Source organism: Myxine glutinosa, chromosome 5 (genome assembly GCF_964187855.1).
Source record: "Myxine glutinosa chromosome 5, kmMyxGlut1.1, whole genome shotgun sequence".
Lineage (NCBI taxonomy): Eukaryota > Metazoa > Chordata > Myxini > Myxiniformes > Myxinidae > Myxine > Myxine glutinosa.
In genome coordinates this window covers 59454686-59471295 of record NC_136265.1, presented here as the reverse complement: position 1 = coordinate 59471295, position 16610 = coordinate 59454686, and the positions used below count along the sequence as shown (strand labels likewise).

The 16610-nt window shown below is 43.9% G+C and overlaps 2 protein-coding genes across 2 annotated transcripts in view; one reads left to right on the top strand and one right to left on the bottom strand.

Moving 5' to 3' along the window:
• LOC144888196 (uncharacterized) overlaps positions 1-16610 on the bottom strand; it is a 153047-nt gene that overhangs the window by 31218 nt on the left and 105219 nt on the right. The gene's annotated exons all lie outside the window — the stretch shown is intronic.
• Positions 1-16610, top strand: part of LOC144892281 (uncharacterized) — a 93917-nt gene that overhangs the window by 1406 nt on the left and 75901 nt on the right. The window contains exons 2-3 of the mRNA XM_078778102.1: positions 8273-8335; positions 8705-8767. Of these exons, the coding sequence (XP_078634228.1) occupies positions 8273-8335; positions 8705-8767 (126 nt within the window). The remainder of the gene's footprint in view (positions 1-8272; positions 8336-8704; positions 8768-16610) is intronic.

Genomic DNA, 16610 nt, shown 5'->3' with positions numbered 1-16610 from the left:
CCCTCCCCCCACCTCCCCTCCCCTCCCCTCCCCTCCCCCCCCCCCCCCCCCCCCCGTTCGGTGAAGAATTGCGATTCATGGACGAAGTTGTGAAGTTTTGTTGTTCTCAGAGTTTTGTTCCGAGGGCTCTTTTCAGGATCGTCACTGAGCCCCAAACAGCCGCCTCCAACTGTACTTTGTTTGTGGTAATATTCCCAGGGATGGTTTTTAAGATCTCCATAAGGTTCTTCTTCATCATTCTCGCTGATCCAATTATCACTGGTACAATTTAGCACTCTTCAGCTTCCAGGTTCTTCCAGGTTTCACTTCATCGTTGAGGTCTTGGTATTTGGTAATTTTCTTGATTTCTGCATAATTTAGGCCAAACTCGCTGGGGACTGATATTTCAATCAGCAATGTTGTCTGTTCCTTTTTGTTCCTGAGTACTATGTCTGGTCCCAGTGCTTTGTTTTCCATGTTTATTAACTCAACTGGACTATGTCCAGCTGAGTTTTTGTCGACACCCGGTGTCCGTCGTCCGTCTGTCGTTTGTAAACAATTCGACCTCTACGCTCTAAAAGTCACAAATATTGATTAAATTTGATGAAACTTGTTATGCAGCATCTTTCAGACATAAACTAGTTTGTGATTGCATTTGGGCGTTGCACGCCCAAAAATGGGTGCGGCAGGGCGGCCATATTGAAAAATCTATTTTTGTCATATATATATATTTTTTTAGCACATATAAACTATATAGTTTGTCGTTCTATTATGCATATTCTAACCATATTGATATAGACCAGTTGAGTTCAGGTTCCCTGGAACCTCTCTAGTTCTGGATGGGATCATCAGGTCATACGTGAACAATATGTCCTTGTTTTCAATGATTCCTTTTGGTTCATCTTTCCATTAGTTTTGTGGAAATAGGATATCGAAATTTCTGCAGATGAGCCAGTGGATTACTCTACATACCTTGTTGTACCTTTGAATGTACAGCTGTTCTGATATGAGTTTTCACATCTACACTTGTGCGTTTTTTTTGTATACTGAATCGAGGCTCGTGAAAGAGCTGACATTTACTTCACAAACAAATCACAAAACTTGTGCGTTTGACTCAGTCCTGCCATCTTTTTAAATCCATTGGTGTGGTGTCCTTGTTCTTGGGGATTAATAATGATTAGTTCTCCATCCCTGTTGAGTTGACCTCTTGGTCATTCCAGTGATCCTCCTTTTTTCTATCCCCAATCCCTCCAACTCTTTCTTTTATATGTATATATATGGAGTGTGCTGTAATACCAAATGTATATTTTCCTGCTCCTTTGTCTTTCTCCCAGTTGTCGCTATATATCTGCTGGTATTTTATCTTGTGTTTTTCTTTTGTCTATTTTGCAATCGTTGGGGCTTTATTTGTTGCTGTTTCAGTTTGGGGTGTGACATCCTCTAATCACACCTGTTTTTGGAAGTTATGTATGCAAGGTGAATGAGTGAGAGATACCTTTTCTGATTTGTTGTGTTCATGTTTGTACACAAATTGTAATCAGTAGTCAGTTGAGTTTTCACGTGCTCTGCTAATCCTACAGTCGTTGCTCTGTGCACTTGATTGAGTTCCATCAGGCCACCACCTCCTTCTTTCCTTGGCAGGTACATTCTTAGGATGCACTGATTTTTGTGCAACATTTTGTGGATTGTGAGGAGTTTCCTTGTTTTGATATCTAGTAGTTTTTTTTATATTCGCTTGCAGCCAGTTTACTATTCCGCAGCTGTACTGGAACACTGGTACTGCTAGTTGGTTTTCACCACCCACCCCCCTTTGGTTGAGGTGCAGAGCACCTTCTGCATCAATGGACGTCCCCACTCCTCTCAGCTTTGCAGCTTTCATTATTTTATTTTATTGCCATCCTGGTCGGATCCTTCCTTTGAGATGGGCAGCATCGCCGATCAGAGCGAGTGGACATTTTTTGTGGGTTTCTTTTTTTGTCACAAGTTTGAAGACGATGATCAATATCGACAATGTGAGTGTGCCAGTTACCCCGAGGGGAGCATGGTAAAAAAGATTTGCGGACAATAATATGTCCAGTCTGTCACAATTCAGGTGAAACCAACATACGACTCGAGGCAGAAGGTGATTCACTTAACAATATTTATTAATCCCTGCCGTCTACCTTTAAAATACTTAAACTAATTAATACTGATGAAAAGAAACCTTCAATTATTAAAATCCCCCATATTATAAAACACACATTTCACAGATTTGTATGTAGTCCAGCATTGATTCAAACTTTCATGGTTGCCAACTTATCTCCAGTAACCAGTTCGTAATACCTAAGACTTCAGGTTACAGATGGTTAGGGTCGGCACTTCACACGTTCAAACTATCTTGTCCAGCTGGGTTGTGCAGGTTGAATTCCGACCATGCCAGTCACGTTGCAAGTTCTCTCTGTGAGCTTGGTCTCGCATAAGTACGCATCAGACTCCTGTGTCCGCAGACCAAGTTGAGAGATGTCGGAAATAGAAAGTGCATGTTTGTGAAGAACCCAATGCATACTGTCAGCTGAAGAATGAGGAAAGAGAAGTGAGGAGGAACGAATGAAGAGTGAGGAGGGAAATCAGGAAGTGTTCTCAGTTCCGTCTCTGCGTCCAGAGAGGAGGTTATTGTCTGGTCGTCGTATCCACCACCCCAGCAAGGCAGCATTCGTCAAATACACACCATTAGGTAAGACGACCAGGCTCCGCAGGGATTCAGCTTGTTCGTGAACTAGGGCTTGAAGTGTGGAACCCATGGGTGTCCTCGTACAACACTCGTGTCCCTTTTCACTGGACGCTGGTTTGAATATGCAGTCTGTCAGGATGAACAGCACACAGCTGAACCCTCTCTCAACAACCTCCCTCACTCATAATCTCAACAACCTCCCTCGCTCATGCTGTTATGTGTGCCAGGCGAGTAGTTCGGCTGTGTGCAAGACGAGTTGTCTGTTTGGTGTTACATCACATCACATTACATGTCCGTTTGGTGTTGCATCACACTCTATCCGTCTCCTGCTCTCCTGAATGCGATGCAAGCCCTCATTATGTTTTACATGTTTCAGACTATGTCAACGAAGAGGTCTGCCATGTCAATGTCTGCATTCTGTTGTCACATTGAATGGCAGAGCCTTGGTCCGGTTCAGCTTGCTCCATAACAAACCTCTGCGCCAGTCTATGTCTCTTTCTTGTGCAAGTATAACTCAGACATTTCGCCTAAACACAGCCCCATCTGCACCAACCCGTGTGGACCAAAGCCCCCCCCCCCCCTCTATTTCCCATATCAGCACATTCCTTTTCTCCAAGCACAGGCCAGAAAGCCAAGAGGCTGTGACCTTGATATCCCCCATAAGAGCCCAGCCTCACTCGGCTGCCTTTGACACACTGGAGGATACTGAGGAATTAACATTCATTTTAAAACCACCTTTTACTGCAGTACAATTGAATGAACTTGTGCCTGCTTCACTTAAATCTACATTTTCATTTAAAATGGTATATTATTATTTCACTAGCGGGGTCACCCGTGGGAATCCCACGGGCATGGATGTGTGTGACATATTGAGTTAGATGCTGCACATTCATTTTTACAAAATGGTTACTGGCAAGTCATCAGATCCAGAAATGGTGTGATGAACACAATTTATTTATTTCACATAATATGTGACCCCTCACTCCTCTCCACCTGACACTCTCATGTCTCCACCTGACACTCTCCTCTCTCCACCTAGCACTCCTCTCCTCTCCAATCCCTCACATTCCTCTCCTTTCCAATCCCTCACCTCTCCAATCCCTCACACTCCTCTCCTCTCCAATCCCTCACACGCCTCTCCAATCGCGCCTCACACGCCTCTCCAATCGCGCCTCACACTCCTCTCCAATCGCGCCTCACACTCCTCTCCAATCGCGCCTCACACTCCTCTCCAATCGCGCCTCACACTCCTCTCCAATCGCGCCTCACAGTCCCCTCCAATCACTCCTCTCCAATCGTGCCTCACACTCTTCTCCAATTGTGCCTCACACACCTCTCCAATCGCGCCTCACACTCCTCTCCAATCGTGCCTCACACTCCTCTCCAATCGCGCCTCACTCGCCTCTCCAATCGCTCCTCACTCGCCTCTCCAATCGCCTTTCCCCGTCTCGTTTCTCTCGTTTTTCTCCCGTCTCGTTCTTTTTCTTGCTCTAAATCGGCCCGTCTCGCCCGTCGGCCCGTCGGAATCGGAAATCGGCCCGTCTTGCTTTCTTGCTTGCGCGTAAATAAATTGTGTTCATTACACCATTTCTGGATCTGATGACTTGCCAGTAACCATTATGTAAAAATGAATGTGCAGCATCGAACTCAATATGTCGAAATGTCACACACGTCCATGCCCGTGGGATTCCCACGGGTGACCCCGCAAGTTTGCATTGACGTTCGTCGATGGACTCGTTCGCCCGTCTCATTCGTTTTCTTGCTACATCCTGTTCAAGTCTGCGTTCTTCATCGATCGTCTCATTCATTTTGGAAATAGAAGTTTCCACGCAGCGCATGAATTGTCACGATCCTCAAGAGGAATTTGTCTCGTAATCATCAAATGATAAATGGCAAGTAAATTATATTGTGGAAAATTAAAGATTTCAAATAAACCTATTTAAAGTGTATGCGCACATAACTAATTTAAAAAAACGAAGAAATATCTCTCGGTAATTTCCTGAAACATATTTTACTTCCGGCTAATAATGTTGAATGAAATAAAAACGAAGAAATATATGTCGGCATCATTGTTGACGTTTTTGTGACGACTGTCATCAAACGAAAAAGTAATATATCTTAACGGAAAAGCAAAAGCGAATTTTTAATATATATCGACACGTTGCCGTCGGTGTCATGTTGGGCGGTGTATGATACACCATGACGTGATTTTTAAAAATATATCTCTGCATTTTCCCGCGTGTGTGGAATGTTCTCAATTATTGCTGACACCGAGTCCAAAACCATCGATAAAAATGAAATCATATGGTGAGTTAGATTGGAGATAAAGGCGTGAGAGAGACTCAATGGCCTTGAAGTTACAGGCCTTTCAGAATTCATTTCGTTCTATAAATGGCAACTTTCATTGGATTTTCTTCCCGTTTTTTTTCAACCGAGTCGAAAACTATGTTAGCGACTGTGAAAAATGAAATGATATATCGAATTTTTAATATGTATCGACACGTTGCCGTCGGTGTCATGTTGGGCGGTGTATGATACACCATGACGTGATTTTTAAAAATATATCTCTGCATTTTCCCGCGTGTGTGGAATGTTCTCAATTATTGCTGACACCGAGTCTAAAACCATCGATAAAAATGAAATCATATGGTGAGTTAGATTGGAGATAAAGGCGTGAGAGAGACTCAATGGCCTTGAAGTTACAGGCGTTTGAGAATTCATTTCGTTCTATAAACGGCAACTTTCATTGGATTTTCTTCCCGTTTTTTTTCAACCGAGTCTAAAACTATGTTAGCGACTGTGAAAAATGAAATGATATATCGAATTTGATTTGAAATAAAACTGGGAGAGAGAGCAAGACACCACGGGCCTACAAAACAGGCCTCAAACTATGCGAGTTAATAAAATGGTGGATATTTGTTTATAATTATATGAAGCCACTCCCAGAATGGGTGGAGCTATGGGTGGAGCTACTCTGCAAACCGAGTAAGCCACACCCCGGACAGACGCCCAACAGACAGACAGACAGACAGACAGAATCATCTACGGCTATTATAATATAGATAACACAAACACTCTGAACACTTGATAAGAAATTCTCCAATTTTCAAAACTCAACATTTATTTTCATGATTGTCTCATCATAGAAATCCAATGGAGTGAAAATCAGACATTGCATATAATGAAACAAATGACAAAATGATCAAAACAAATGAATTTGTCCCACTTAATCTACAACGATAAGAGTGAGAATTGCTTCGTAATACATGTCTCCTTCTGCTCCCCATTAATGTCAGAGCAAAAAGGGCAAACTCGGTGGAAAATTGGTGAAACGCCACGAAACTCAAATTTGTTCTGTAACTTGTCATAACAAGTGAATCCACTTGGATTCCGCCCAGGTTGGCACATGGAAATTATGATGTAGCATAATTATCATCTCGGGTCAAGATTTGAAATTATGCCATGGTTTTTGTAAAATTGCTACTAGTATTCACATTATGTACTTTTCTTTTGATTTAAACATCCATAAATACAAAACAAATAGTTTTGTAATCTTAAAAATTTATTAAATGTACAAAAAATGGCATTTGTACAAAAAATGACATTTGTAAGAATATAAATGACATATTACAAAATCATATTTTCTGCTCTGGGTGTTTATTACAATATTATATTGTTAACCATTAAGCCTTTGAGTGAAAAAACCTACTGGCGAAGAAAGATGACAGTGCTATGATTGTAAATGTAGGAAAAGCACTCAAAGAGACACGTTGCGCCATCAAGCGTGCCACAGCTGTTAACAAAAAGCTGTCTTAATGTAGTGAGTCCTGCCACAGCTGCTAACAAAAAGCTGTCTTAATGCAGTGAGTCATACATGTTTGCCATTTGTAGTGTCCAGCACCTAGTCAATACTCCAGTAGATCAAATTAGAACTGTCTAGAGAAGTACTGTGTGTTTGGCATTCGTAGTGTCCAGCAGCTAGTACACTAAAATAAGACTGTCTAGAGAAGTACTGTTTCTTTGGCATTCGTAGTGTCCAGCAGGATACTGCAGGATGTGTTGCACCAACTTAGCAGTATATTGGCACGGTATAAGTACCCAGATTCTCAGTCCTTGACTTGGTCCATTTCAACAACACCAAAGTAGGACTGTCTACAGAAGTCCTGTGTATTTGGCATTCGTAGTGTCCAGCACCTAGTGAATAATCCAGTATGTGTTACAGTGGATGCGTCTTGGTTTCAGTCAAGACTGTTGGAGTCTTGGTCAAGACTGTTGGAGCTTCACTTTTGGAGAGACAGAAATTCTGGGTCATTTGGGTCCTCTGGGTCATTTGGGTCATTTGGGTCCTTTGGGTCCTCTGGGTCATTTGGGTCCTCTGGGTCATTTGGGTCATTTGGGTCATTTGGGTCCTCTGGGTCATTTGGGTCCTCTGGGTCATTTGGGTCCTCTGGGTCATTTGGGTCATTTGGGTCCTCTGGGTCCTCTGGGTCATTTGGGTCATTTGGGTCATTTGGGTCATTTGGGTCATTTGGGTCCTCTGGGTCATTTGGGTCCTCTGGGTCATTTGGGTCCTCTGGGTCATTTGGGTCCTCTGGGTCATTTGGGTCCTCTGGGTCATTTGGGTCCTATATTCCTATCCTATAACATATATATCCTATATATATCCTATATCATATAACATATATCCTATATATCCTATAACATAACATATAACAAATATATCCTATATTATGTACTAGCGAGCGGCCGCGTACCAGCCAAAGGGGTAGCCCATGGTTAGCCTAAATATAGATTTGATGACGTCATGTTTACACATCTGAGCGACAGAAACTGTCTACACATCTGAGCGACAGAAACGTCTACACTGTTGGAGCTTCACTTTTGGAGAGACAGAAATTCCCAGGCAAACGCTATAACGCACCAGGTTTACAACCTGTGCGTTAATAAACCCATGTTTTAAGTTTCAGTTAAATATATTGACGGGTATATAAAAAACCACCGTTTAGAGGCCATTTTTCCCCGCAAAGCGGGGGTTGGCCTTTTCGGGGACCGTGGTAGTTGTTGTTTTTTGGTCCCCTTTTTGAAGCAATGTTTTACGGCCGGATGCCCTTCCTGACGCCAACCCTTTTTGCCGCCTTCAACGACAAACAGGGAATTACCAGTGAACTGGTACTCAATTAGCCGACCTCGGAAGGATGACAGGCTGAGTCAACCCCCCTGGCATTAATTCGGCGATCGACCGAGATTCGAACCCAGGATCCTAGGATCCTAAGCCGGCACCCTAGCCGCTAGCCCAACACCAGGGATCCATTGGGAAGGGAATTAAGGATTGACGGGTATATAAAAAGTGCAGAAAACCACAGGTGGACGGACAGACAGACAGAGAACAAACCTTTCGTCTCCTCCGGAAATGAGACAAATAATGGTCCCAGTGCCGATTGCTGAGGTACTCAGTTACTTACACCCTCCCAGCCTGACATACTCCCACTCGCAACCACTCAACATCCTGTCACTATTCCAGTTTACTACCTGAACAGCCACTCTGTTTGATGTTTTATGTTTCATGCGATGTTTATTTTTCAGATTTTATTTTGGCTGTGAAGGTGGAGTCCGAGTTCTTGGACGAGTCCTCATCGCTTGACAAAGGTGTGAATGACAACAATCTCCATGTTATATTTCTACTTAGTATTTCTCCAGGGCAAAATGGGATTGCTATGCTTGTTTGTTTTGTGAACTGAGCTTTCTCATCGGTCTTGACCAAACGACAGTCATAACTTCATCATGAGAGACTGTTGGCCGATGTATTTCTTTGCTGCAATGTTCATGCTAATTACTCCTGTGATTCGATGTGGAATTAGTTGTTTTTTATACAGTACACTCTCGTTTTACACATGGCTACGATCCTGGAAACATGGTAGTTAGCTTTGGACAAATCTTCCTGTCCATACAATGCCAAAACTTTGAACCTTGTAATTTTGTTTTTTTCTCCTCGTCAAAGGATGTTTTTCTTTTCAGATTTGATTGTGAAAGTGAAGGTTGAATCTGACTTTGAGGATGATTCAACGTCTCAAGAGAAAGGTATGAACCACATCAACATTTTGCGTGTTCCAGTCACAAACGTTTTTGTGTGCATAGACATTGTATAGACTGATGTTATTCTCTGTCATTTTAACGCAGGCATTTTGAGCCAGATTTCTAAGACCTCCACGAATGACTGAAACAATGTTGTCATATTGAGGTCAAATTTATAAAATTGTTATTTTTCATCCGATTGACTTGAAAATTGAACAGCATTTGCATATTGTGTCACTAAGATGGGAAACAACTTTATTTTGAGGTCAAAATGTCAAAGGTCAAACTTCCAAAATCGATTTTGATCTGAAAAATCGTCACTTCCAGCAACTGCATAGTGCCTCACTGAATTGGTAAACCAAATGTTTTTCACATCAAAAGGTCAAAGGTCAACCCGAGGTCAAACTTTTGAAATCATCAATTTTCATCTGAAAAATCATCAATTTTAATCTGATTGACCCAAACTTTGATTAAGATCGTCAATTTTACCCTTCATGAAATGGACAATTTGATGTATCAATGGCAACTTTTTCTTTTAGGGAGGGATGGATTTTGCAAGTATGGTGTTCTGCCTTCTTGTTTTATTTGTTTGTTGTAATTCGCCCGAATTAAGGGTGAAAGCTACTCAGTTTTTGGTTGTATGCAGCACAACTGTAATCTGTCATCTGCACTCTGCACTGACTCCAATCTGCCAGTGCAGATCACCGAAAAATGGCTGATATTTGCCTGTTCCGATTAAAGGTTCCGATATTGGCTCACCACTAATCTCCACAGTGGAAGTGTAATCCCCAGGGCTCCTGATCGATAAAATATTGAAAGCTTTGAACGCCATTGCGTCGGCCGAATGGCATTCCAAGAATTTGAAAAGGCCGAAAGGCATGGTGCCTGTTGTCTTCACGATGTCATCGAAATGTGATGGTATGAGAGAACGAGGTCAATTTTGGAGAAGACTGTGGCACCATGGAGTGCAGCAGTAAAATAGAATGAATAGAAGGGAAGTCATGACTCATGAGGTACCTTCTGAAAATGGCACATCAGTGTGGATGGAAGACATGGGATATTCAGCGACGACACAGTGGATGCTTTACCGAGGACACTGAGCTGTGTTGCGGCATCGAATAGATGGCAACGTTTGACATTTATGAGGATAATGAAATAGTACAATACATCCATACCAAGCGTAGAGTATCTGGTGTTGGCAATAGTAAACACACACAGAAATACCTGACGTGAACTCAAATTCAGCTGGAGGAGATGTTCTCCATATGTCACCATAGCACTGTTGTTGGTGGTATGCAATTAATATTTTTGTTGATTTTTTTTTTCCATTCAGTGGCAGATGGCAGAACAATACTCACCTCTGTCCCTGTATCCACAAGAAAACAAAGTACCCAAGTATGATCCATGAGGAAGAGAAGGTGACTAACGTATGGCACAAGTAAAGTCGTCACCTTTACTTGAGGGCGTCATCATTTCCCTGTGGATGGTGTGAGCCCTGTGCTCTCCTCTGATGAGCATTTGCAGCGAAGATCACTTGGTACCGGTGAAGGCAAATGGTAGTGCAAGGTGTGGTGTTTCTCTCCATCCCTTGAAGAGGTACACGATGCTGGGCATGACTGGTGTTTCGCAGCATTGAGCTCCAGGGCGAGTTTCTTAAGGTCCACTGTTTCAGATTGTAGTTGTACGACATGCTCTTCTGGAGGTGTTGCATTAGCCACGGTCTGTCCATGAGATGATCAGCCGGATCTGCAGTGGTGGGTTGTGCGATATTTGCGTTAGCTGCAAGTCTCATGCGGATGTGTGTTGATAAACTTAGCAAGACAACTCAGGAAGGATTGACTGGTCCAGTGTACCAGTGTGGTCACCGAGAAGCTGCTGCAGGTGATGCAGTATTTGCGGGTCTTCAATCTCCTCAATCCTAAGTTCTAAAAGTTGTTAAAAGCAGCAGCACTCAGAGAGAGTCATGTGTGGGGCATTCATATGCGGCTGTTGTAAAATACCTCTCAATGCTATTGCATACTCCTGGTGACAAGGAGTTAATAATGCTTAAAGGAAACCGCTGTCACCGATGAAGGTTGTTGAGTGTCTGTAAAGGCCATGACTTGTTTGTTCGTCTTTCTGTGTGTAATTGATATTTATAACTTCTTATTGGTCCCCTACCGGTGTACACCGGAGGGGACTATAGGTTTGCACGCCGTCCCTCCGTCCGTCAGTCTGTCAGTCTGTCAGTCCGTCAGTCCGTCACGCAAGGAACAGTTTTCCGGACTTTTTTTCTAAACTCTTAATGCTAATGATTTCAAACTTGGTACGTGGTTTCCTCATGATAAGTTACAGGTCAAGTTCGAACTTCACGACGTTTCGATCATCTTTGACAAAGTTATGGCACTTTGAACTTTGGGAATTCTTATAATTCTGATGATCCTTCACTCAGTGCCATTTCAATTTTTAATTTCCTTTAAAAAAGATTTTCCCTGCAATAATAGGACCGATTGAGATCAAATTTTCACCATAGGAGGGACTCGGTCTGTACAATATTTTAATGGTAATTATGACGTCACAGGTCACGTGGTTCGGCCGCCATATTGTTTTTCGTGAAAACACGAAAACCCATTTTTCTCTGCAACGGCTGAACAGATCGAGGCCAAACTTTGCAGGCAGAATCGCATATCCTTGAAGAACAAAAAAGTCAGAGAGCATGACGTCATGCATCACATGGTTTCAGAGTTATGACGTTTTTAAGCATGAACCTTTAAAACGCAGCCCCTCCCTCATTTTTGATCCAATCGAGGGGAAACTTCACAGCTCTGTTCAACATGCCAGTCTACTAAAATTTCCTTTTGGAAGTTGTGATAGGTCACGTGGTTTGGCAGATATCGTTAATTAAACGAAAATATTTAACAAATGTATATCTCTTGAATCGCTTTATTGATCGACGTGAAACTTCATACTATAGTAGAAATCATGAAGAGTAACAAGTGTGCAAAATTTCAAGATGATTGGATGTACGGTCTGGAAGCTAGAAGTTGTTATTGCGTGAAGAAGAAGAGGCATCAAGTGTGCGGATTTAATTATTTATCACATGTACAGACTGAAAGCATCGTTGCACACGACCTGTCGCGGTCATTTTAACCTCAAATAAAATTCTAATTTAAGATTTGTCAATAGCTGAGGTATATTAACAAACGAATAAAACAGATTTGGTCAAATTCTGACTTTTTAAACTCGATCGCATTTGACAGAGTTGTGACAAGCTGAGGAAGAAGAAACGTCGCATTGGCTTCTCCAATGTGCCATAAAAAAATGGATATCTCTTGAATCGCTAGTACCTCAGACCGTGAGTTGGTAATAATTTATATAATTCACACAGTGCAATACGTGCAGGCCGCTCCACGGAGCGACCTTGCGGGCTTATCAACGAGGCGAGGCGTGACACACGTGTCTCAGCATACCTCAGATCAAGTTTGAAAACCAGCATCAACCGTGCATTAATTTGCATATTCGATCATTTTTGACAAAGTTATGGCACTTTGAACTTTGGTAGGGGACATGTATTGCAGCGCAATACTCAGAATGCTTGTTATATAATGTATTAAGTAATTTTTCTTTTGGTTTGCCTGTAGTAAGAAATGATTGTTGATAACTGCAAAGCCATTCTTTTCTTGAACTTTGTTTATCAGGGGCATAGGGCAGGTCGTTGTGTTTGTTGTGGAGTTCTTCTGGATATTTTAAAATAATACCCAACTTTATAATAATAATAATAATACATTTATTTTATATAGCGCTTTTCAAGAAGCCCAAAGACGCTTTGACAGAGTACAAAAAAACAAGTGCAAAAAGACAAAAAATCAACAGGTAAATAATCAAAGCAAAAGGAAGGAGAAGGAGACGGAGAAGAGATAGTCAGGGGTTAAATGCTGTGGGTTAAATGTTGAATGCAGTGTTGAACAGGTGGGTCTTGAGTGATGTTTTGAATGTGGTGAGTGAGGAGGAGTCTGATGGTGTGAGGTAGTGAGTTCCAGAGGGTGGGAGCAGCGATGGAGAAGGCCCTGTCCCCCCAGGATCTGAATTTGGTCTGCATGGGGGGGGGGGGGGGGGAGGTCAGGAGGTTGGTACCAGCAGAGCGGAGGTTGTGGGTGGGAGTGTGTCTGGAGAGGAGGTCAGTCAGGTAGGATGGGGCCAGGTTATGGAGGGCTTTGTAGGTCAAGAGGAGGATTTTGTACTGGATTCTCTGGGGGATGGGGAGCCAGTGAAGCTTGTAAAGGATGGGGGTGATGTGGTCACCGGTCCGGGAATGGGTGAGTAGACGGGCAGCGGAGTTCTGAATGTATTGGAGTTTATTGATGATTATTGAGGGTGAACCAAAGAGGAGGCTGTTGCAGTAGTCCAGACGGGAGGTGATGAAGGCGTGGATGAGGGTTTCTGCAGCCGTGGAGGAGAGGGATGGACGGAGACGGGCGATGTTTTTCAGGTGAAAGAAGGCTGTCTTTGTGATCTGTTTATTGTATTTGTCGAAGGAGAGGGTTTGGTCAAAGATGATGCCAAGATTCCGGATGTGAGGGGAGGTGGATACTGGGAAACCGTTGATGTTGAGGGCAAAGTTATGGGTGGATTTGGTGAGCGTTTTTGGGCCAATGATGATTATTTCAGATTTATAATAGTTAAGTTTGAGGAAGTTGATTTGAAGCCAGGATTTTATTTCAGTGATGCAGTTTGTCAAGATAGAGTGGGTGGCGGTGGAGATGGACTTGGTGGAGATGAAAAGCTGGATGTCATCGGCGAAGCAGTGGAATTGGAGACCATGACGGCGGATTAAGTGACCAAGGGGGGACAGGTACAGGATGAAGAGGAGGGGGCCAAGAACTGAACCTTGGGGGACACCTTGGGGGAGGGGAGCAGTGGGGGATTTGCAGTTATTGATGGAGATGAACTGGCGTCTGTCGGAGAGGTATGATTTGATCCAAGAGAGGGCAGTGCCGGTAATGTTAAAGGTGGTTTCAAGTCGGGTGAGCAGGATGGTGTGATTGATGGTGTCAAAGGCGGCGCTGAGGTCAAGCAGGATGAGAATGTTGAGGTTTCCAGCGTCAGAGGAGAGGAGAAGGTCGTTGGTGATTTTGAGGAGAGCAGTTTCAGTTCTGTGGTTAGAGCGGAATCCAGATTGGAATGTGTCATACAGGTTATTGGCAGAGAGGTGATGTTTAAGTTGAGTGGCTACAGCGCGTTCCAAAACTTTTGACAGAAAGGGTAGGTTGGGGATGGATCTGAAGTTGTTTAGGGTGTCAGGGTTGAGTCCAGGTTTTTTCAGAATGGGGGTAACAGCAGCAATTTTGAGGGATGGTGGGACGATGCCTGTAGACAGGGAGGAGTTTATTGTTGCAGTGATAAGTGGAGAGAGAGCAGGAAGGGAGGCCTTGACAAAGCTGGAGGGGATGGGGTCAAGAGTGCAGGTGGCAGTTTTCATTCCTATGAGGAGTTCAGAGAGGTCAGTAGGGGAGACTGGGGAGAACTGAGACAGGGGTTGGCAGGATAAGGGGGGGCAGGTGGTTTGAGGGGGAGCAGGTGCGGTGGTGGTTAAGCTGCTGTAGATGTTGTCAATTTTGCTTTGGAAGAATGAAAGGAAGGAGATGCAGTTGTCTACTCTGAATGACTGGGTGGTGGTGTCCAGGGGGCTGAGGAGTTTGTTCATTGTAGAGAAGAGTGCTTTTGGGTTTCCAGAGCTAGAGTGGATAATTTGAGAGTAGTAGGCAGAGCGGGCGTGGGAGAGGGCATCTTTGTAGTGTTGTCGGTGGTCCTTGTAGGCTTGGGAGTGAATTGTGAGACCTGTTTTATTGCGGAGTCTTTCAAGTTGGCGAGCACGAGTTTTCATCAGGCGGAGTTCAGGGTTAAACCAGGGAGCAGAATGGGTGAAAGAAACTGTTTTGGTTTTCATGGGCGCAAGCTGGTCAAGGCAGGAGGAGAGAGTGTGGTTGTAGTAGTCAGTGAGGTCAGAAGGGGTGTGGAGGTCAACGAAGGGAGATGTGGACATTTTTTCAGAGAGGGTGGATGAGAATGAGGTAGGTGAAAGAGCGTTTAGCTTACGGAAATTGATAGTGCGATAATGCATTGGTGCTGGGGTGGGGATGTTGATGGTCATAGTGATGGCTAAGTGGTCAGAGAGGGTGAGGTCGGAGCCAGAGAGATGGTGCAAAATTAATCCAGTAGAGCAGACAAGGCCCAGAATGTGCCCACGGTTATGGGTAGGAAAGTTGACATGTTGAGTGAGGTTAAAGCAGGTGAGTATATCAGTGAAGTCGGTGGTTATTGTGGAGTCGGTGGAGTCCATGTGGATATTGAAATCACCGAGGAGGAGGATTGAGGGGGAGAGGGAACAGAGCTGGGTCAGAAAGTAGAAGTCAGACAGGAATGATGGGTGTGGTTTGGGAGGGCGGTAGACGACTGCCATGACTGACTGTGTGTGACCAGAGAGTTTAAAAGCCAGGTGTTCAAATGATGGAGCAGATGAGATGGAGATGAGGCTGGTCTTGATGTCCTGTTGGTGAATTACGGCAATTCCACCACCTCGGCCCTCCGAGCGTGGTTTATTGATGGAAGAATATCCATTGGGTGTAGTGAGGTTGAGTGAGAAGTAGTCCAGAGGTTGTTGCCAGGTTTCAGTGAGACAGAGAAAGTCCAGTTTATCTTCCAGAATGTAGTCGTTCAGGATGAGGCTTTTGTTGTTGAGGGACCGGGTATTGAACAGGGTGAGCTTGATGTTGCTTTGTACGGTGGGGATGAACTCAGGTGATTTAGCCAGGGTTTGCAGACAGGAGGTGCGATCGTGTGCGTTGCTGTGACCAGGTGCGCTGGGACGATGAGTGGGAGTGCGCTGAGCCGACCAGAGTACGGGAATGAAGTGACCTGTTTGTAAATCAACAAACTTATGAGCGGAGCCTCTATGAATGTATCTGGGTCGTCGCAGGAGTCCGTGGGATTTGATTGCAGAGATGCATGATGGGGTGGAGTGAGTATTGAGCAGAAGAAGCCTTGCGGCGGAGTACCTTCGAGCCATGCCAGGCAGGAGTGAAGGGACGAGTAAGAGGCCAAGGTTGAGGAGGACGAGTAGGCCTTGCCGCAGCGGCAAATGACCGCAGCCACTAATCAAGACAGCAAAGGCCGCAGCGGCAAACGCCCGCATCCGCTAATCAAGCAAACCAAGACCGCAGCGGCAAACAGCCACAGCCGCAAACAACGGCCACAAACAACGGGAGCGGGCCTGAGGAAACGGTGGAAGAGCCGGGCAGGCGGAGCCAGAAGCAGAGCCGGGACCGAGCAGAGGGCAGACCCAACGGCCAAAAATCCGCCACGACCACCAGAAAAGCAGACGATATACAATGACCCAGTCGGAGAAGCGGCGAACAAGTAACGCCAGCGTCCTCTCCAGACCGGAGCGGAAGCGGCAGCTGAAATTTTAGCTTTATCTAATTATTTTTGAGAAGATATAGCGATGTCTTGTAAAAAAAAAATTTATAATTCTTTTCTTTTACTCTTTTAAGTTTTCCATAGGGTAAAGCTTGAGACATAACCCATCCATACAAATTGATAGCATCATAATACATCAAGTAAGAACTATGTCCCATCATAATTAGGAAGATATTAATTTTGTTGTTTGCTTTCGCGTATCTCTTTGAACATACTTGAGATATTCCTCCTCTTTTTGCCTTCTCTATCATCAAAAGCATATCAATATCTGTGTAAAAATGAGCGGGGTCCAAACCATCGGAATTTTTATTATGACAGTCGGTTCTAGAAGTGTCAAATACATCAGCCAATAAAAGAACATCAGTTTTAAGATACAAATCGAAATTTTCCCCGA